The 22,222-nt window shown below is 38.8% G+C and overlaps 1 protein-coding gene across 2 annotated transcripts in view; it reads right to left on the bottom strand.

Annotated features, from left to right (window-relative positions):
- Positions 1–5,530: 5,530 nt before the first annotated feature.
- The window catches only part of dph1 (diphthamide biosynthesis 1), an 84,922-nt gene continuing 68,230 nt past the window's right edge, over positions 5,531–22,222 (bottom strand). Inside the window, exons 10-13 of one of the 2 annotated variants that reach the window (XR_535121.2) lie at positions 10,496–10,574; positions 7,294–7,428; positions 6,806–6,952; positions 5,531–6,347 (exon numbers count right to left, since the gene is read on the bottom strand). Coding sequence is in view for 1 of the 2 variants with exons in the window: in XM_008424945.2 (XP_008423167.1) it covers positions 6,860–6,952; positions 7,294–7,428; positions 10,496–10,574 (307 nt within the window). In the remaining variant the exon portion in view is untranslated. Of the gene's footprint in view, positions 6,953–7,293; positions 7,429–10,495; positions 10,575–22,222 lie in introns of both variants that reach the window. The other variant, XM_008424945.2, reaches the window with a different exon arrangement.

Raw genomic sequence — 22,222 nt, 5'->3', positions numbered from 1 at the left:
TACTGATTAAACTTTAAAAAATTAGGTAACTTTATATTATTAAAGGTAAAGTTTAAACAGTTTTATCTTTTGCAATTACACTGAGCACAAATCAATACATGTWCAAAATAATTGTACGATTGTAACTGTAACAGTCTGATTATGTTAATTTTAGTATTTTATATCTGTCAAACCCTGTTTATGCCTTTCCGGAGTTACTTWATGGTTATTAATTTTKGATTAAGCATTTTTTGCTTGTGGCCCAAAGACTCCCTTTTAAATTAAAAAAATCCATGTACTGTCTTTCACTAAACAGCATACAGTCTGTGGCTAATACAAACKTTAGACATTGGTTAGCAGCTTAGCAATTTACCAATTTAGTTATTTTCTATGAAAAWGAACTGAACTGATCCTTTTCATAACTGAGCTGTWATGAAAARGTAATTTAGTTTAAAATACTTTCATGCCTGAAGGATTTAAAATCCCCAAAAATAATTTTACATGCAGATTTCCTATTTAATAGCAATCCAAGACTGAGCAATCAATCTCAATCTCATCAATCTCTATGATCATTTTAAAAAGAAGAAAAAAAACAAACTTAAAATATGATGATGTAAACATATTGATTGATGGTAAGGTAATCTCAGTGGATGTAAACTTCTGGAAAAAAAGTTTTAATAAAATTTTCTCCCTGAATAAAGAGATAAAGAAAGTGATAAAATATTACAAGAATTAAGTCATCATAAACTGACTTTCTCCTAAAACAACAACTTTGTTAATTTAATTTTTGAAATTATTTTCTAAGTRTGGCCCCTAATGCTCCGTCGTAATTCTAGCCCTCATCAAATAAAATACATTTAGAAATCAGAAGAAAGCTAATTTAGGAAACGATTAATCTGATCTAAAGTCAGAGATTGAGAGAGAGAGAGAGAGAGAAAAGAAGTTATGTTGCTTTCATGCACTTTATGTAGAATCTGGTTCTTAAGCCTTCAACATTTCTCCTGCAGCTTCACAGGACAAATCGCAGCACTGGAGTAAAAAGGTGAAAGCTTTTAATCTTGTCAGAGTTTAATTTGGTGTCAGGACACGACATGTTGAAAAAGACGCCGACTTCTGTGACAGGCTTGTGTTCTGGTGGCACTTTGGCCAGATAATCTGGGACAGGCGACCTCCTACGCAGAATTAGTCATCTTTTTACAACACTTCTTTTTTTTCACTAAAAACTCTTATTCAACCTTCTAGCAACCTTCCGCCCCACTGCTGTTTGGCCGCCCAGGCTGCTGCTTCTTCTTGTTCTTCTCTCCCACACACACACACACACACACACACACACACACACACACACACACACACACACACACACACACACGCATACACACGCACACATGCGCGCACCCACACCCACACACACGCACACACACACACGCACACACACACACACACACACAGTCAGCAGTCTCTACTCATGATTATTGTTCAAATCTTCACATGGATGCTGTAGCCTGTTAAATGTGGCAAATGTTAAAGAAACAGATCGGTTTGAAATAAACGCAATGCAACAGGTTGTTTTGGCTAAACTTGAATATGAAAGCTGAACAATACACATTACAGTTCAGTTTATCTTTGAACAGATTTTTTTTTTCTCCAGTTTATTCTGCACAGAAAAAAAAGGGTGTGTGTTATCCTTTCCAGAAAATCGTCTCGGAAATGCACAAATCACAAAAAAATGCAGCGACTCCCTCTTACTGAGCCTCTTCATCTGAAATTGAAATTGCACCTGCTGAGCCGCGTCAGACTTACAGCGACGGCGCATTCAAAGAACAGAGGTTCTCTGCTGTGAAACAAACATGTGGGGCTTTTTTCTTCTCCCCCTTGGTCCTTCATATCTTTTTCTCTAAGCTTYTCAGTCATGCGCGGTGTTCTGACAGACAGCAGAACAGACTGGTTTAAACAAATCGCTTTCTGTAATCCAGAAAATAATAGGAGCARAAAAATAAAGAAAGAAATTGAAGAAAATACATGAGGAATACGGCTTCTAAGGACAAGGTTGAAAGAAGGCGCTTTATTTATTTATTATATATAATGTAATATTCAAGTCTTTGTTCATACATTAATATATCTCTATGTATTTTATATCTTTTCTCTAAGATTTGAAAAACAGACAAAAAACTTCAACCTGTCTTGCTAAATGAGAGTTAAGTGCTGACTCATTTTATATTTTCAGTACAAGGATGCCACACAATTCCATAAAAAAAATTAATACATAAATAAATGATCTCAAACAAAAGGCTGTCATTTTGCAATTACTTCTCAAAGGGGTTAAAATCACGCTGCCTGATGTGCAGAAGGCCGCTGACCACATGMGGTCACAGAGAGACGGCGGTGACTCAGCTTTTCCTGAGTCACCGACACAAACAACTGAACGCACCGGGAGCGACGGCGTGATTTTCCCTCCTACAGGTAGAAGAGTCATGCAAAGGCAAGCCACGTAAAATGTACATAGATGCTAATTATGCATTTATATAAATATGGGTTCATTTCCATCAACTACTTTTGCTCTGGGAATGAACTGAATCGCCATTTTGTTTCAGACTGGCAATCATTCAGAACCGCACGGTCAATTTGTGACCTGCGGTGTTCAACACCAGTGGCTTTTTTTTTTTTTTATTCCGTATCAAAAATGACAAACTCTCTCAAGAGTTGAAAAGAGTGAAATGACAGGTCCAAGTTGTTAAACTGTGATGTTCGGAGTTGAGTTCCTCTGATGTGTGGGAGCAGGGAAACGAGTAAGCGATGAAAACCGACTGTCAGTGAAGAAAGTCCCTCTGAACGGTCTCTCCATAGAGAGAGACTGAAGACTGCAAATAAGGCAGGTATACAGTGACACTCAGTGGTCACTCAATTACTGACACAACGAGATGTTTAGATGACAGACGGATTACAGCAATGTGGGAAGGGAACTCGAGTAACAAAAGATAAAAATCCACAAAGGTGTGATATAATGTCCTGAAGGAAAACATTACGCAACACTTTCCATATCTTCATTATTCATGTTCCAATTGTTGGAGCTGGTGATTGCAGAACACGTGTTTATAAATGTTATGCAGTACTTAAACTCTGGCTCTTAGTTGTGGTGGTTAGATTTTCTAATAATTAGACATTACAAAAAACAAATAGTTCAATCCCTGAATGTGCAAAGTTGGTATAGAAGTCAAACATATAAAGAAAAGAATTGTATCTTTAATTGCAGTGAAAAGGGCGTCTGCAAAAACTCTTTTAAACAAAACGAACACAAAATATGGATTACTTTTTATAACCTTTCCAAGTATGCTAAACCTTTTTCTTGGTCTGTCACATGAAATTCCAGTGAACAATATAAAMATKTGTGGCTGTAATGTTACCAAATGTAAAAACGTTACGGGTTATAAATACGTTTCCAAGGTGCAGAACTTCTATTTTTCCACCTGAGGGATACTGAGAATCGCTCACACTTCATGGAAGATGTCACTGCTGGTATTATTTTGTTGGTATGTTTGTTGTTAACTACCTGAATTGTGTTTTACATCTCCGGCACACTGAAGGTCAGTTTTTTCTAAAACCAAAATGAAACAAAGACTTAAGGCCTAAGAAATAAAGTTCAGTTTCTTTCTCCTTTGATGATCTATTGCCTAAAGACATTAGAAATATTTAAGTACATAACTGAAATAAAGTCTTTAAGTTATTTAAGGACAGTTAAAGCTTTAATTCTTACATGCCTCAGCAGACTACTCCTTTATTCCTGAGCCTGTGTTGGTGCTATGATCAAAGTTATATGATAAACTTTTAAAGGTCTCACTTATCCAGCAATGATTTTCCAGGTATCACCTTTACTCAGAGATTTCCATAAAAAAAAGTCCATAAATCTTTATACATGATTTGGACTGTTAAAATTTAATTGAGTTACTATTAATTGTTGAGTAATGGTTTATTAGACTGAAAAGATCTTTCAACCAATTTCATCCATTTAGTGTTGTAGTTTGGCCTCCGTGCAGCAGAGGGCACCGCTGGTCATCCTGAAGTGGAGTCAGCTGATACAGAAACAAAGAAGATGGCGGCTATCCCAGAACAGGAAAGAAATACTGTCCAAACAGGTTCCGGTGTGAGATGTATTGGAGAATTAAAGTGATCGCAAATAACATTTCTAACAGAAGCAAAGTGCATTTTATGATGTTCAGTTTTGAAATGTAAAATTGAATCACATTTTTTTTGTTAGCTGACACAAAAGAAGTTTTCAACATTGGTCAATTAACTAGAATTGGATGATTGATGTTTGATCCACCATCAGTCATTGTCCTTAACAAAAGAAAAGAAAAAAAAAACTAACTTTTTGACCATAACTCAACATTGAATTAACATCTTTTGCTATCTGGATTGTTAGCTGACTGACGGGCTCAATCAACTTTAGATCAACTCATTAATTGATAACTTGGATCCCTAATAAAAGGTTTCCAAACTGTTTTACAGTGTAGTGTGGAATGACAGGTTGAACATGATCCTAAAACAAAGTCTCAGTGCTCTGTGAGAAGTTCAAAGCCTGGAATGTTGCTTTATGAACCTAACTCTACTGTAGACTCCTCCACAGCTTTATCCTGAACCTTCAGGGCGTGTTCCTCGTCTTTCATGATGCTTTTTGTTCTCTAATAACCGTCTGAGGCCTTCACAGCACAGTTGTATTAAATTAGACACAGATGGGACACATTTACAGCTAGAAGTCAGGATTCTTTGAAGTAAATCATATACATTTTATACAGATAAACTTTATTTATCAGATTTTTATTTGTAAGACATTTTGAAAACCGCTTCATTTCACAAATATGAGCTACTTTGTGATGGTCTGACATATATGACACCATGTTAAGGCCACTGCAGGGAAAAAAGATGTACATTTCCACCAGAAAAACTCAAGGAGTCTTGATTTTATTCTCAGAATATTTCTAGAAAAAAACAAGGACACTTCCGAGATGGAAAAGTAAAACAAAAGTCTGCTAAAAAAAACAAAAATCTCAAAAAAATTGAATCTGAAGTTCAAAATATCTACGTTTCAAAAGTCAAACATGCCTGAGATTATTCTCAAAATTTATGAGTGTTTGGAAGAAATGTACTAATTTTTGTTATTTTACCAACAATGTCCCCCCAATACATTCTTGTAGACATGTATTGTAATTAAAAAAATGTGAAGAAGCTCAAGGGAAATAACTAATTTATAACTAAATATGTGCAAAACATATTAAATCTGATATTTATAAGTGTCACATGATGAAACAACGCGAGGAACAGATACGTCCAACAATTACATTCTGGCAGATTTTCACTCCTGCTGTTTAATATCGCTGAGGGACGAGAGAAATGAAAAACTAATAACTCTAAACTGTTTGTTTCAATTCCTTTGCTCATAAACAAAATCCACATGGAAAACGGTGTTAAAAGCAGCTAGAAGTCATACAAATTCCAAATGTTTATAAAAGTAAAATAAGTAAACTTGACCTTTAAATGACACTCGAGACACTACAGCTATATTTAGAAATCAGTTTATATTTTATTGATATCAACTTCAGATTAAAAGCAGTGCACTTTATGTGGGAAAGGAAAGAGGATTTATAAAAAAAAAAAAAAACCCTCACTCCTTTTTCCTGACAGAATATGCTAAAAATAAATAAAACATCAGCTAAGTGAGAAAAAAAATAAGAGAGAGAGCGAGCTCTGCTGGTCAATAATTTATTCTTGACCCCTCCACTGAGGATCACAGAGTCTGCGATGGGGAGTACAAAGCGCTTTAAAATATCCGCTACTAGCGGGGGGGTGAGCGTCATGAAAAATATTGATAACTGGCGGGAGAACTGCAACACGCTGACTTTTTGTTGCCGAGGAGAACAGATGATGAATATGACAAGAAAAGTCTGCTAGTAGCTGTGGCTGCATAAACCCCAAAAGACAACTCTATACACCTGAGACAGAAGCCAGTGATGTGAGGGAAGTTTCACAACTTCTTCCTCTGAGGCCGCAGCCGGCTACTGTCAATCAGTTACTGCTGCAGCGAAAACAGCAATATAGTGGGGTTGGTTTTTTTTTTCTCTTCTTCTTTTTTTTTATTTATTTATCGACAGGGTCCAACATCAATAAATAATGAGGATGGAGAGCAGTCGTGACTAGCTCTCCATCCTCATATTTAGGAGCTCGCAGCTCTTGGCTTCGTAAACAGGCGCGCTGCGTTTCAGAAAGACTTCACAGGGTCCGATTCCTGATTTATTGTTCTGGAAATGGGAGTGGGCAAAGCGAGCCAGACGGCGTTGATATTTTTCCACCTGTACGTCCGCAGAAGTGCCTCCCCACTAAAAAAAAAAAAAAAAAGAAAAGAAAGACACAGAGAAAACGTCTGAGTGGCTCGGGAAATGTCAGGCAAATTACAGCGCTTTCCGACAAAACGGGCTGCGTTTGACTGAAGACGCCCACGTCAACAGACTTCTATTCCATACGGCGCCGCTCAAGGTCGGCTCCCGGTTCTCTCTCTCTGTCACAAATGTCTGTGCTGAAGAAAAGGTGAGGAGGAGGTGTGGGGGGTGCAATGCAGGTAGATTTGAAGCAAATAAACACCTCCGTTATGAGACAAAACCCCTCACATTAAAAATAAAAAGCATACAGTCAAAATGTGAGTTTGTTTGATCTGCTGGGATGTGATTAGGGATTAGATCTTGCTGCTAATCCTGCTAATGAGGATAAAAACTCTTCTCTCTTTGCTTCTCGTCAGGTCCGCTCCACCCCCCCATCCCCTCCCTCCCTCCCCTCTGACCTCTTTCTCTCTGTAAAAAGAGGCAGGCATGAGATGAATCACAGACAGCAGCGGTCACGAGGCTGTCGTTCCCTTGTCACATCCGCAGGGGGCGCCCCGACTCTGCTCGCACATCTTGGCGGGAAGGGCTGGCTCGGTGCCTTGTTTCTGCAGGCAGGCGGTGGGACAGCATTAACACTTGGAACAGTGACAGTACCTACCTCAGACAGATTAGTGGAAATATTAGGCATTATGGCCACTGTGGGGTAGATTAACAGAGCTGCGTTCCAATTGAATTTTAACAGCAGAAAAACCTAGGAACTACATGAAGGTCAAGGTTAAAACCACACCTTTAGGGGATGTTTTCTCCTGCCAGTGTTGTGCCGCCGCTGGGCCACTGGGTGTCAGTGTGGCGACATCCAATTTAAACCCAGTAACCATCTTTACCATCCTGATTTTTTTTTATTTATTAATTTTTTTCCCTCCTGTTATCTCCGAGCCGTGCTCACCTGGGCGTGTCTCCGAGCGGGCCGAGGCGGCTGGTTTTCAGGGTGGTTGGGCGCCCACGGCCCCAAGCTCTGATTGGAATAGAAGTCCATGGGATACACTTCCTCCCAGCCTACTTCCTGCAGAGCAACAGCCGCCTGAGGAGAAGTAGGAACAAAATAAAACCCTCAAAGAAGCGTCCTCAGCCTCTCGTTTCCAACCACACTTTGCACAACAGTGAGAAGACGCTACAGTCTGAGCATCCGGGCAGGACGGGTGCTGGTGATACTAAGCTTGGGTAACACATAGAGTTGTCGGTCGTGTTATCTCCATGCAGCTGCGCCGAGTGGCATAACAGCTGTTAGAGGGGAACAATCGCACGAGCAGGACTGCAACACAACACGCTGGAAGTGCAGACCCGCTCCATATGGACGAGAAGTGACAGTGAATATTGATTATGAATGCAGGAAAGAGCAGCTGAGAGGCTGAACACATGAATAAACATGTAGAACACACGTTTTAATGTTCCACTCGTTACTTCATCCAAATTGATTGCGGTGAGTTGTGTAAAAGGCATTCACATTATTTTATTGAGATTACCGTAAAGGCAAATGGGATGGATTTGGTATGCATTTTGTGTGATGAGTCAAAATGACATAAATTATTATTGTGAAGTTTTGGGTTGTTTTTTTTTTACAAGTACAAATTTAAAAATGTTTCCTTATATTCAGCTATAAGGAACATTATTAAGCTTTACGTTTAAAAGATTAAATCTTTACGGTTTTTTGGGTTTGTCTTTGCCAGATTTGCATATAGGGATGCAAACAATTAACTGAATTACAATTCAGTTGTCAGTGAGTGGTTCACTAGATTAAAATTAGTTCTACTTGATTAAATAATGGTGTCCGTTTATACCAGGAGTCTACAACCTGCGGCTCCAGAGCCACAGGTGGCTCTTTGAAAATCCAGCTTGGCTCTTATTAACTTTGGCTATGAAATTATGAAGAACTAACTGATGTTTTTGCATATAAATATAACATATGGAGGGTTTTCTTTTTTTTTTCGACAGTATTTGCATAACATTTCTAGAGAGAATGACACTAAAAGTACCAGTAATATGTTTTTAGATCTGTTTGTTGAAAACTATGTGGAACGTGTGTGCTTTTTATTTTCAACATCAATTTCTATCCCACAGAAAAATGAAAAAAAAAAAATCCATCCTCGTTTAGAAGGGTGGGCGATACAAACTTAAAGTTTTATGATAATTTTTGCTACTATTGCAAAAACAATAATAGTGAAGATAAGAACTATTTATTACTGCTTTTGTAAATAACTGTCTGGCTGTCAGTGGATGGCACAAAAATCAGATCCTCAAAAACACAAATATTGTTCTTGAAAACCAAAAAAACAACACATTTTTGGGACCCTAGTCACATGATGAAGTGAGATTTGTGTTGCTAAACTGCGCACAGTAACTGCATTTAGTCATATTTTCAAATTGATTGATATTTACTGATTGAACAGAGGAGAAAACAGTAAAACTAACAATCCTGACAGTTTTGAGGAGTTTAAGACATCATTGATTAGAATTTATCGTGGCAATGATGAATGAAAATTCTTATCATGATAAGAAATTTATCACAATAACTGATAAATGATAGAATGAATACCCACCCTGCTACTTATTGGTTTATCACATACATTTAGCTATAATGTATGTGATAAAATTTCCTGCTCTATTACGAGACTGATGCCCAACTCTGACATTTACCGGGCTAAGACCACACAGGTGTTAGGGTATATGAACAGTGTTTTGATACTTTGGCTTAGGGATACTCTATGTGTGTACACACAGAACATCAAGACCAAATATCTAAGATTAGAAAACTAATCTTAGATATATTCTATCAATTTGCCCCACCTGACATAAACCAGGTAGATGCAGGGTTTAAAAAAAAGGAGTTTTGAAAGATTATTCTGTTAGCAGAACAAATGTAACAAATATCAGCATTCTCTTCATTTCCTTCTTCACCTTTCCTCTCCCTCTGCACCATCAGTCTCTCATTTATTCCACCTATTAGCTGCTGCTCTCCTCCTTCACACCGAGATCTTCCTCTCCGTGGAAGCTAGCATCCCTCACTAATCCCTGCTCTGACAGGAGAGCCAAGTGTGTCTTATTGACTATAAATATAACATGAGAAGCACTGAAAATAAATGCTGTGTAGTCCCCCTCCCACCACCACACACCCTTCACCGTGCTCCCTACACCCTCCCCGTCTCATTCCTCTTCATCTTCATCCTAAACGCCACAGTGTCAGTCTACCCAGTACGCTCATGGTTATGAGACGAGGCTGATTGAGTCCCATCACAACCGTTCAGATACAAATTATTTCAATGTGCAGACTAACGGCTGCCGGGGAGAGCGATGGCCGAAAGAATGACAAGGGAATTTAAGGAAACAGATTAGCGCTTAGGTCATTTACAACGGGGGCGAGTTTCACATTTTCTTGTGCGCAATTATAAAGGAGAGAGAAAAAACCCCACCCAAAACAATCCTTTTTTTTTTTTTAATGGAAATGCTATTCTCATTCTAGACGGCTTTGCTCTCAAGTGGAAGTGCTTCAACGAGGTGCATAGTTGGAATTAAACAGAAGCTATTTCTATTCAAGAGAGCAATTTCCCCTACAGTAATTTCGCAAAGAAATCAGTGGCCCATCCATGAGAGAAATCCTGCTACAAAGTGGTAGTTAGATGCTAAACAATGAAAAAAAAAAAAAAGTGTTTTCATTTGTTTATTTGCCAGCTGCGGCAAACTAACCCTCTCTCCGAAGTCCGATTGTTTTCTCTTCCTCCTCTTTTTCTTCTTTGTCGAAAAAAAATAAACAAAGACAGCTGCATGAGGGGTGGGACTGTTTATCCCCAGGGCCAGCAGGGGGGGCTAGTCCTCTACTTGTAGCGTTTTTACATGTCGTGCTTCATGGTGTGGCGAGGATGGAGTGAGAGTGACACTCCATCTCGAGCATCAACAGCCCTTGTTGAGAGCCACATAAATTCACTGCCCTTTTAGACACGCCACTGTAACTTGTCTCCTGTACTTTGATAAAAAGCCTCAAGATGCCAATCTGTAAAAGGCTCTGTGCGCTGTTAGGAAGGCCTGTGCATGTGTGTGTGTGGGGGGGTTTTTTGGGGGATTTTGGGGGGGAACAGTGACTGGCAGGAGTTTACCTCATATGGAGACAGCAGGGGTTTGGAGAAGGCTGTTCCCCAGTCGATGGAGAGGCGTGGGCAGGCGATCTGGACCCAGCTGTAGAAACACAACAACAATAAAGAAAAGGCAGATCAGTGAGCATTCATGAGTGCAACAGGGGAAATATTTGATTTGATGTGTTGATTTATTTTGGACATGAAAGCAAATGAAAACAACAGGAAACATGTTTATAGCTGCTGCGTGAAACTGTTATAAAGAATATGTTTCTTACATATTTGTTGAAACTGTCATCATGTTGTGACAGTATGTTATGAGACAGATAATCTGTGAAAAGATTATTATTTAGTGGTGAACTCCTCCACCAATAAAACAACCGATCAGAACCAAGAAGAGGGTCTTAGCGCTGTCAATCAACCTCATGTACTAATGATGGAGAAACAACTTATTGTTACAGGAAAACCATTTATCTGCCATCATTGATGTCTATGCTAACAAACATTAGCATTAACAACAGGCTATGCTAGCAGTAGTGTCGCAAAGAATGAGGGGTTGAAGAAGATTTGATTATTTCCTGGAAGGAGCTTGCTTATTACTTTATGCAAATATTGTGGTCTTTGATAATTAACCAGGTCAAGAAATTTGTATATTTTTGATTTTAAAGATAATGAGTTTGTATGATATTTGAAGTTAGCATTATTAAAGGTACAATATAATGTAAAGTCCGCAGAAGACATGTTTCAGTGTTATTCCCTCATCAAAAATAAACCTAATCTGGGCTCATTACACCAGCTAGTTCTCAGTGAAATGCTGGTAAAAAATGTTGCTAAGGGGTTAATAGAGGAGTGATGTTGTGATGACTTCCTGAAGGTGGAGCTTCAGAAAGAGTAGGAGTTTCTTAAAGAGACAGAGGCCCGATTTAAAGGCACTAAATAAACACTAAAAAATACTTATTTCTTTCAAAGCTGCATTTGAAACATACTGCTTTTTCATCACAACTAAAGTTAGTCCTCGTTCAGCACACCCTCACATTGATACTTCACTTAAAGAGGCAGTATTATGTATTTTCTAGGCACATAGTGCCATTTTATAGCATAATCGAGTAACAGTCATCCATTCACACACAACATAACCGTGTTGTGTATCCCGTCTTTGTTCTTTTTTTATGTCTATGTGGACCATGAGTCTGTTGAAATAAAGAAATCCATCAATCACTCTTATGGCTCTGTTTTTGTGGTATTGTTTGTGATTTAGTTGTGCATTTATAAGTGTTGCCCTATGCCTCGGCACAGTAACTCAGATGCGGTAAAACGTGAAGCTGTGATGAAACCTGAGACAGAAAGTTGCGATTAAAAAGGCAGTGCACATCTGCAACGGCACATTGCATGTGAATTCATGATGTAGAGGGGAAAGCCTCCCTTCACCTGAAAACCAGCATCTGTTGGTGCTGATGTGTAGCACATCCTAAGATGGTTGGACCGCAATAAGCAGGAATGAGAAGGTAAAGAAAGCATGCAGTGGTCTAGTCCTGACTGACTGCGGGAGGCATCAACATAAAAACAAAACAAAAAAGAATATCAGGGGTGAATAGAGAGGAGGAGGGAAAAAAATGCTGCGAAAGAAAAGAGGGAGAGGTTAGGTGAGTGTGAATAAAAAAGCTACAAGAGCTGGTCTCCACGGAGGTAGCCTACATAGCTCGCAGACAGGGTGGTGGGGCTGTTTCAGAGAGATGGGGAAGGGGTGGGCAAAAAAAAAAAAGCAAGAGAGAGAAGGAGAGAGAGGAGGAGGAGAGAGATATGCAGTGATAGAATAAAGACCAAAACAGGAGGAGTGGTCGAAGAGGCAAAGACAAGAAGGAGCGAGAGACGTGGGGGAAAAAGAAGGAGGGAGAAGATTGTCAGGGAGGAAAGTGTTTACTCTGGAAAATGCATGAGCGGAAGGAGGAGGAGAGTGTGGATGTAAACAGCTGCAGGGAGGAGCGAACAATGGGGAAAATGAAGACGGAAAGCAGCTGGGGGTACAAGGGTTAAGTTTCACAGATCAATGCTATCCACAGCTCCATCTCTGCCGAGGCAGCGTGTCTTACTTTGTCCCTAATCCTTATCACACAGCTCCGCAGGAGATACGAGCAAATATGGATTTACCTGCTGCATGGGAGAAGGAAAAAATAAAACAAAAAACTAAAACTCTACACGTAGGTTAATTTCGACTACAACATACCAGCCTGAGAGATGGGAGAAACAGGATTTGAGGCAACAAAAAGAAAAATAATAAATATAGAGAACAGAATTTGCTCATGTGAACCTTACTGCGGTAAATCCCAGTCTCTTTTGTTCGTTCCTTGTTTTCCCAACTTTCACACAGTTTCTCAGCTGCAGAGCAGACTGCGTCGCACTCAGCCTTCCGTTTCATGAAATATTTCCACACCTCCTAGGCAAAATGTGATTTTCAAATTATGTAGATTCTTCTCTCGTGGTTCCCCAAAAATTCGTATTCGTCTTTCCAATTCCGAAGTCGACTAAGTCAGAGACGACTGCACCAAACATCAGCCTCCTAACACATGGCTCTGCTGAGTTTAGGCCAAGAGTGAAATGGAAAGCACGGCCTTTAAGTCCAGTAGCTGCTTTGTTCTAATTACAACCCTGTGAATGTTGTAAATCCTGTGACCCATAAGAGAAAAAATGTTAGATTGCATGTAAATTGTTGTTTACATAAAAGCACTAGTTTTAAGTCAATAATTCCTTAGTACTAGTTCCACTTTACACTTTAACATGACAAAAATGCTTTGTTATAAATGAAATAATCTGTCAGTGGAACAAGTACATTGTCATCAATATTAAGGGATTATTGACCTAAAACAAGTTCCTACATCATGCTAAAAGGTTACTTGTAAGTTTTCTTTTTGTCGTATTGAGATATTTGCACTAAAAGTAGAAAAAAATTACTTGATATGTCTTTGTGCTTTTGTAGCGTAAGAATATTTTTTCTTCACTTACATACATTTTTTTTTGCCCATTATTATTTGCACTTCATTTAATAATTCTAACTTGCTTCTTCTCAATACAAGTACAAATATTTATATATTTATAATAAAAGTGACAAAGACATTCTCTTGTAGAGAAGTTCTACCGTCTTGACATTATGTCTCACAATGCCACATCAATCTGTTTCACCAGAATTTTTTGATTAAGGTCAACAACAACTAGTAAATATTTGTAAAGTGGGTTAGCAAATGAAATACGTCCACTCTGGACGTACTCTGGACATACTTCCACTCTGGAGTTGCCCACGGTGAGAGGCGCCAGGCAGGTGTGGGCATACTTGTTGCCCTCCCATCTCGGCGCCTGTACGTTGGGGTTTACCGAACGCAGTTCAGATTACCCACACTTCTTGGAGTCCTTAGAGGGGGTACTGGAGAGTGCCCCTCTTGGGGACTCCCTTGTTCTACTGAGGAACTTCAACGCTCATGTGGGCAATGGCAGTGAAACCTGGAGGGGCGTGGTCGGAAGGAACAGCCCCCCCGATCGGACCTCGAGTGGTGTTCTGTTGTTGGACTTCTGTGCTCGTCACGGATTGTCCATCACAAACACCATGTTCAGGCATAAGGGTGTCCATATGTGCACTTGGCACCAGGACACTCTAGGCCGCAGTTTGATGATTGACTTTGTCATCGTATCATCGGATCTACTGCCATATGTCTTGGACACTCGGGTGAAGATAGGTGCGGAGCTGTCCACTGACTACTACCTGGTGGTCAGTGGGTGGGTGTCATAAATCAATCAATTAATCCAGAGTATAAATGTTTCCCTACACTTTCCAATGCAAACTAGCACATGCGTAATATCAGGTTTGCCATGCAATTAGCATAACATTTCTTTCCCTGGTGAGAAAATCCATCCAAAAAGTAGTATCTCAAAAACCCTGTGTTTCATTGTGATGATAGTTTGTTCAAGGTCATGTGCCGTTTCAGTTTTTCAAAACATACAAGTTTGTGCATGGAAGGCCACATTTGATCTTAGTCTTTCACATAAAATACATTTTTGGTTTTAACATGATAAACTGTGAAAAAGTTGATGGCGTATGAAAACTTTTGAAAGGCATTATAGTCATGGATCAGTTTTATTTTAAAATAAATTTCCATGTTTAAAATTACTCATCAAATCGTCAGATATCAGTAACCAAAGGCAAACTTTTATCTGCAGGCGATCAATAAGTTCTTTAAGATGGAACTCTACTCTCTTGTGACACTATTACAGTCTTTGTAAAGATTCCTTTACACCATTTTCTATCATTTTTCTCATGGATTTTCATATTACAAAAGTTCTCCCGGATTCTGATTGTAATCTGACTTTCACAGTTTGTCTTAAATTCAAAGATCCCTTCCAAAATTCATTTTGCTGAATCTAAAAACCACTTTTTAGCAGACACAAAACAGTGACACCAGATACAGCCACACCTAATGTCTGAATATCTAATATCTAATATTTTTATCAATCAGGTTTTCATTTGAATGAGAAACAGGAAAACGCACAGGCATGCAGCTTTGATTTGATAAAACAAAGGAAAGGTATGCAGCTTTTCTCGGCATCAAGCAGTACGGTGGGAGGGCTTTTGAGAGGCAGCGCATTCAGACGCTGTATCAAAGTAAATGAGACGTGAAGACTGCAGATTCCCAGACTCTGCTAAATAAAACATCATGTCATCTAAATTTGATCTAAAATGTTTCATCATCCATATTCAGTTTAATTCAATTCAGTTTTTCTATATAGCACCAATTCACATCATCTTCTTAAGGAACTTTACCAAAAACAACAAACAACAAAATAAATAATAAAAATAAAAAAAACTCAATTCAATCAAATCAGACAGATTCCAAGTCCGTTACATACAATCTAATTTGATCTAGTTGATTCACTATTTTTCTGTGCAGTTCAGAAGAGAGGAAAATTAATGTTCCAAAACACAAGAGAACAACAGGATTTTGGACCCTGACCCAAAACCAGGCATGCCATCCAGAAGCTGAAGAACATAAACTTTCTGAATACCAACAAGCCTAAAAACGATCGGTAGAGAGAGTTTTGGAAAATTTATTAACTGTTGTTGCAAATGAAGGCACTTACAGACAAAAGCGAAGAGAACAAATAATTTAGCACAATTCATTTTTGCCAAGACACAAAGGGGAAAAAAACAGCCATGATTTATCATTAGCACGTCAAACACAATATCATGTCATTATTTATCACTTTCTTGGGTCACTTCCTGAGAGCTTTCTAAAAACAATCTATTCAAAAGTTGACACTGGTGCTCGCTGGGGCAGTGATTAATGTGCAAAGACTTCTGAATAGGTCTGATTAGATACAAGTATAAAGTCTGAGATTAAAGTAAGACAAAAGCATTAAAGAGTAGACAGAAGCCTACTTTAAAGGACTAGAAAGTGGAGTGGAAACAAAGGACCAGAAGTTTTCAGAAAGAGAGACTTAGTAAAACAGTGATGCCAATCATTGTGTTGGTACTGGAGAAATGGTCTCAGTAGTTTCATCACCTTCAAATGAATCTCATTAAATCAGAATATTGCTGAATAGAGATGCAGATTTCACGTTTCCAACAGGATGTGGCACCTAATCGCTGCCTAATCACATGATTTATTTACCATGGTATCACTAGCTGTGTTTCCCTTAACATTAAAATTGCGCCAACTGAAAATACGAAAATGAATTTGCTTAATCAAAATGCCAATTTCAAAAAAATGTAAGTTTTCAGTTAAAAGTTTTTGAGCTAGGATGACGTTTTTAGGCTGTATTGAAATGAATGCATTTTGCAAAACTTTTTTGCATCACACGAGTCATGTGATGAACAACTGGATGTTGCTACTGACAGAAACGATGGAGAAGACGACAGGAAGTAGTGGGACGAAAATACTGCAGCATGTTTTTAATGACTTATAGCGTGAACAAATTTATTAACATGAAAATTTGATTGAGTTTCTTATTTGTGTCAATTGTGTTTTTTTTGTTTTTGTTTTTTTCCATTTTTGTAGCATATCAACAAAGTTTTCTACACATTTGTAATGGAAACGCAACTTCTTTGATTGATTGGCTTGCAAAGTGCCCCGAGCTAAACACAATAGAAAGTCTCTGGGGTATTGTCAAGAAACACCAGATCTAACAGATGAGCTGTTGCATGCTGTTAAAGCCAATAAGTGCAGCAGATTTACAGCCACAAGACTTTAATAACTAAAACAAATGTACTTCTCAATGACATTCTAATTTGGTGGGACGGTAGGAAAAATAATCAAGAGTTGTGAAACAAGGAGACACCAGTACTGAATGAAGCATGAAAAAGAAAGAAAAAGCCAGCATTTAGTCTCAAATGAGGTGGCATCATTTTACCACGAGAAAGGCAGTTGACATAAAGAATCTATGATTATGACTTTTATTTACTCCTAAGAATGCGTCGACTTCGACAGAAAGTGGAACCTTTCAAATACAAAGACGCATGCCGCGATTAGAGGAGCGGGATTCAGGACCGGCAAGCCCCCACGCTGGGATGTATAAAAGCTAAAACCATGTGACATTTTCTGCAACTATGCAATATGAGCTCCAGCTTGGCCATATTGCATTACCTGCTGTGGACCATTACGCCCCAACATTAGGGGGAGGAACCTCCACCTGCACGCTCCTGCTTTGTTCCGACTCTCGGCTTCGAACCGCTGAAAGCATTAAAAACTAACAACTCAAGTCGAGGAGAAATGGTGCTCACCTTTAATGCTAGGGCATAATTGAAATAAAACAATCAATTTCGTTTAAATGTGGCCCAAAATAAAATTTTAAACAGAGAGATAAGAAGGGCACTGCATAATGTTTTGCTGTCTTGGATAAGAGTGTGTGTGTGTGTGGTGTGCAGATATGTGTACATTAGTTTAAAACCTGCTTGGGGACAGACTAATTACACACTTAAGAGCATATGCTAATGGTGCCTTTMYCAGTCCATGGAAAAGTATGTGAGTGTTTAATGACAGAGACAGCCTGGGGGTGGGCTTTGTGCTGTGCGCTGTGTCTGATGGTGCTAGGCAGCCGTACACACTCCATCTACCTCCCAATCTGCCCTCTCTCTCTCTCTCTCTCTCTCTCTTTCTCTCTCTCTCTCTGTCTCTCTCTATATGCTTCTTACTTCGGCTTTGATGCAGCCTCAGCCTATTGTTCGTCACTGTTACTGTAAGCTGATGGAGGATGCAGGTGTTGGTGCAGGCTAATCCGAGCAGAAAAGACAGTAAAAAGAGAAGACCAAAAAAATACTTTATCATGGTTTCTGCAAGTGTATTGTAAGCCTGGCGGGCCACCAGGCTTTACTTGCACCACCAACAGGCTAAACATTTTTTGTTTATTTAATGTTGAAAGACAGGTCAAAGAGTCGCTTTGTTGAGAAGCACAATGGCAAAATAACGTGGTCAGTATCTGTACACATATGGAGAATGAGGTCATGTTTTTTTTATTTTCACTGGACCTTCGTTACCATAGCTTGTCTTTATCGGTTTACATGCTAACAACTTCAGCTAATAAAGTGAGAAGTCATGAATAAAAGGATGAAACATTTGGACACTTCAATTAGGTTGGAACAACTGAAGAGCAATAAATGTATATTTATTTAAATTTTATTACGTATTTAATGCTTTAAACTCAAATTTGGAGGAGCCTTCATTGCATCGATGTGACCTAATCAGCCTTCAAAGGATGTGTTTAGACTCACCTTTTTGTTGTTATCAATAGGTTACCGATTAAAACCTTCTATAAATTTGTACAACGTTGTATAGGAGATCAAGTAGAGTCCTTCCTTTCGCACTTGTTTGTTACTACCCAATAGTAAGTCCCGCCTACGCCTCACAACTCTTCGGACTCACTACTGCCCAGTTCTCTGTCTAACAAGTCCGGAAAATCCCCAAAACTCGGATCTTACCCTAGGGATAGTTTGTGGAGAATTATCTGTCTAAACTGGGGTGGGAAAGGACTCGTCTAGCCCTGACTACCTTCGATCCAAGCTCCAGAATCTTTGTCATTAAACGACCTCCGTCTCTTCTCCAAGTCAGCTGAGACAGAATTGAGAGCGTTGGGTAGAGGCAGAGGAGTTGGCCGGATCTAGAACCAGGGTCGGTGACTCATTCCTCACTGTTTCTCCTTCTAAGTCATTTTTGTCTTACAAAACATAATCAATGTTTTACTTTGTCGACATTTTACTTCAGTACGTTTCTTCCTCACTCATTATTTTTAATCTTTAATAACAATCAAGTTGTTCAAACCTCAATTTCCATAATGTGTTATAACATTCAGCTGATTAAAAGTACAGAACATATATTTTTGATTATACATTACAGACATTCCTTCATTGGCATATGTATTATTATTTTAAACCTGTTACAAACCATAATCATCATTAAATCATTATACAAGGTTTACTGTTATTTCTCAGGCCTTTATTCCGTTTTCTGCGTGTACCTGGACAGATCTCACATGCTTATACCAGGTTTCACAACACACTTCAACCACTCTCCACAGTTCTTTAACAGCCAAGTGTAAGGTTTGTTCACTAATGCCAAAGTCTCTCGTCATCCCTAAGGTGGATGTTGCAACAAAACCCCCACATCACATCTTCCCTGGATAAATCTTTGCACTCCATCCTTGCTGTCTAGTCTCTGCTGCTATATCACGACATCAGTCTTTTTCTCCTAACGGCTTCTACACAGCTTCTTCCCAAGGCGGTGACTGAAACAAACAAAGCCTCTTGCTGGGTATCAGACCAAAGGACCCAGTCAGGCCACAGGTGGTTGCTATCTAGGGAAGACCTCCCAGTTGCTGCTTCACATTGTCCAGCATCTGTAAATCCCTGGCTGTCTTCAACTCTTCAAAGTAGTCTTTACTGGTAACCTTAGATACCTTTAAGTTTAAGATTTTAGGCTGCCTGAGTAGTAAGACTTTGATGTTTTGCTACAATGAAGCATTAAATGTTCCTCTCAGAGGAGTTTAGGGGCCGAGCCCGCCTCTTGAAAGACGGTCACACGTAACAATCCCCTCTGCAGCAAACATCACACTTGATACAGTCGAGTCAGGCCAGACAAAGATTGATGAGTTTCATTCTAGGCAACATATGTTCACTGCTCTAAAGTAGGGCTGCAGAAAATCTTCCAATGGTGATTAATAGTGGTAAATAATATTATTATAGGATTGGCTAGATATAAAATTGACATAAAAAAGCATAGACATAACACATAGGATGCTATTTATTGCAATCCAAGCTGCTCTTTTCAATATGAATATTGCACACACTGTTAATGGGATGGCAAAATATTCACAATATAATGTGAAGCCTTGCACAATATATGGTAGTTTATGCAGCGGTGCTTTAGACAGCTGCATGTAACTTAGATTCAGCTGTTTGGCCGTTGAAAAACATTTCATGTTCACAATGTTATTAAGATAATCTTAGGTATACATTAAGTTTTGAGGTATGCAGCTATGGACTATGCAGAAAGTTGGCCATCTATTCTCCACGCACATGGGATAATTGCTGACATTCCTAATTACTTTATTAAAAGTTCACTAATAGTTGACTCTGGAATGTTTAGTTGGGAGGAATTCCTTGACTAGTCTTATATGAAAACATTTATGAATAAATAACTGCTATCACAGATGTGCAAGTTACCTACAAAATGTTTCCTAATATAACCTCATGATATAACAGATGCTAACTTTTAGTCAAGTCAAGTTTATTTATATAGCACTTTAAAACAGTTCCACTGACCAAAGTGCTGTACAGCCACAAAATTAAAACAAGTGAAATAAAAATGAAAAGCACACTAACACCAAAAATACAATCACTTAAAATGAAGACACACAATGCAATACAAGAACATACCCAAAGGATCACTGCTATAAAAAATTGATTTTTTTAGCTTTAAATTATATTACAATATATTAATATTGATTTTTTTCATGCATGCTTAGGAAATCCTTTAATTTCCCCATGACTACCCCACTCAGCTCCTTCAGACTAGCCAGTAGCAATTAGTAAACGGATTGCGCAACGGGGCATCAGCTAATTATACGAGCCTCTTCTCAGAGCAACACTGGAAAAAAAAAATGTTTTAAGGGTTAAAAGAAGAGTCATGTTGTGATGACTTTCTGAAGGCGGATTTTCAAAAAGTGAAGGAGTTTGTAAAGAGACATAGGCCCTATTCCAAGGCGTTAAATTTCAAAGTAAAATTTATTTTCACCCATATTTCACATATAGCATTTTTATAACAATTGAAGGTAACATAGTTACTTAATTGTGCTATAAAAATGGCACTATGTGCTTGGAAACTACATAATACTGCCTCTTTAAAAGTGCACTAATAAGCTGGATGGTCACTTTTGGCTCGATCTCAGTCTCGATTTGCTTTGAATTTAGACTCAACCTAATGAAGATTCATAAAATATCTCTCATTTCATGTGTTGTTTCAGTTAGATGCATGTTTCAAATTTGCAAACACTGCATTTTCATTTACATTTTGTGCTGCATGCCAAGGACTTAAAAAAAACACACAGGGTTGTAGTTAGAGTCTTCATTTTGTATTCTAGACTTTTCCTTTACATCAAGGCTATACTGGCTACCGAAGCAGATCTTGTTGAAAAGCTTTTTGTCTGTAATGAGGGTTTGTTTTGGTTGGGCGAATCGTGCCTGAATTACATAATTTTAGTGTTGCACTTGCACGTCAGTCTGAGGTGGAGCACAAAAAAAACAAACAAAAAAACACACAACAAAACAAAAGAAAAGAATCGTTTTAACTACAATCTCCGGCTTTCCAAACACGGCCCCCTCAAACTATATCCACGTCTCTCTGGCTCAATCTCTCTCAGACCTTCTGTCCCTATCTCACCCACTCCTCCCTCACACATCACACCTCTCATTACTCCGCAGCGAGAGGCCAATCCGAAGAAGGTAGAGTGCCAGCGCCTTGGTGATTGGAGCTGTTGCAAATCAGTGGCTCGCTGACCCCTTGTCCATCTCCGACGCAGCCTTTGCAGCTGGAAGTCCAATAAATCAGACAAAAACCGAGACGCGGAGTCAGACTGCATCTGATGTTTCATCAGAGTAACTTGAGGAGAGCGTTTCTAAAGATAGGAGTGAGTGTTGCCGGCCGGGGCGTTTGAGAATATTTCGCTGTCTTCAATTGTGATTTTCAGCAATGTAAAAAAAAAATAAAATAAATAAAATGTATTGACAAGTCGGGTAATTTTTTACTTTAGTGTGTGATAAAATAAGTCATGTCAGGAGGATCCGAGAGCCAGTTTCTCTATTGACATTAGATGACTATGCAGAGCATCAAAAGAAAACGTTTCTTTCTCTATGTATTTCTGCACCCTAATATTAATGCAAAAGTGGCTCAAGCAGGCTCTTTAGTGAATTATTCATGTAAGAAATCTACTTTCCATGCACCCTGTTCTAATGCTGAGGACAATGTGTGAGACATTCACGATGAATTATGCCGGAAATTCACCAAGACCTGAATGCCAATGTTGCTTATAAACATATAAGCTTGAAAACTGTTTGTCAGCTGTGTTGTAATGTGCGCTGGCAAACTATGCTGACTCCTCAATTATGCTCACAATGATGCTTACAGAATACATCAGAAATGTTGCTGATTGACTACTCGCTGTTCTTCACACCAGCTCAGTAGGGGAATTAGTTGACGTATAAATTATTCATGTCCAAGA

This window comes from Poecilia reticulata, linkage group LG13, assembly GCF_000633615.1.
Source record: "Poecilia reticulata strain Guanapo linkage group LG13, Guppy_female_1.0+MT, whole genome shotgun sequence".
Classification (NCBI taxonomy): domain Eukaryota; kingdom Metazoa; phylum Chordata; class Actinopteri; order Cyprinodontiformes; family Poeciliidae; genus Poecilia; species Poecilia reticulata.
This window is presented reverse-complemented; position numbering and strand designations above follow the sequence as displayed.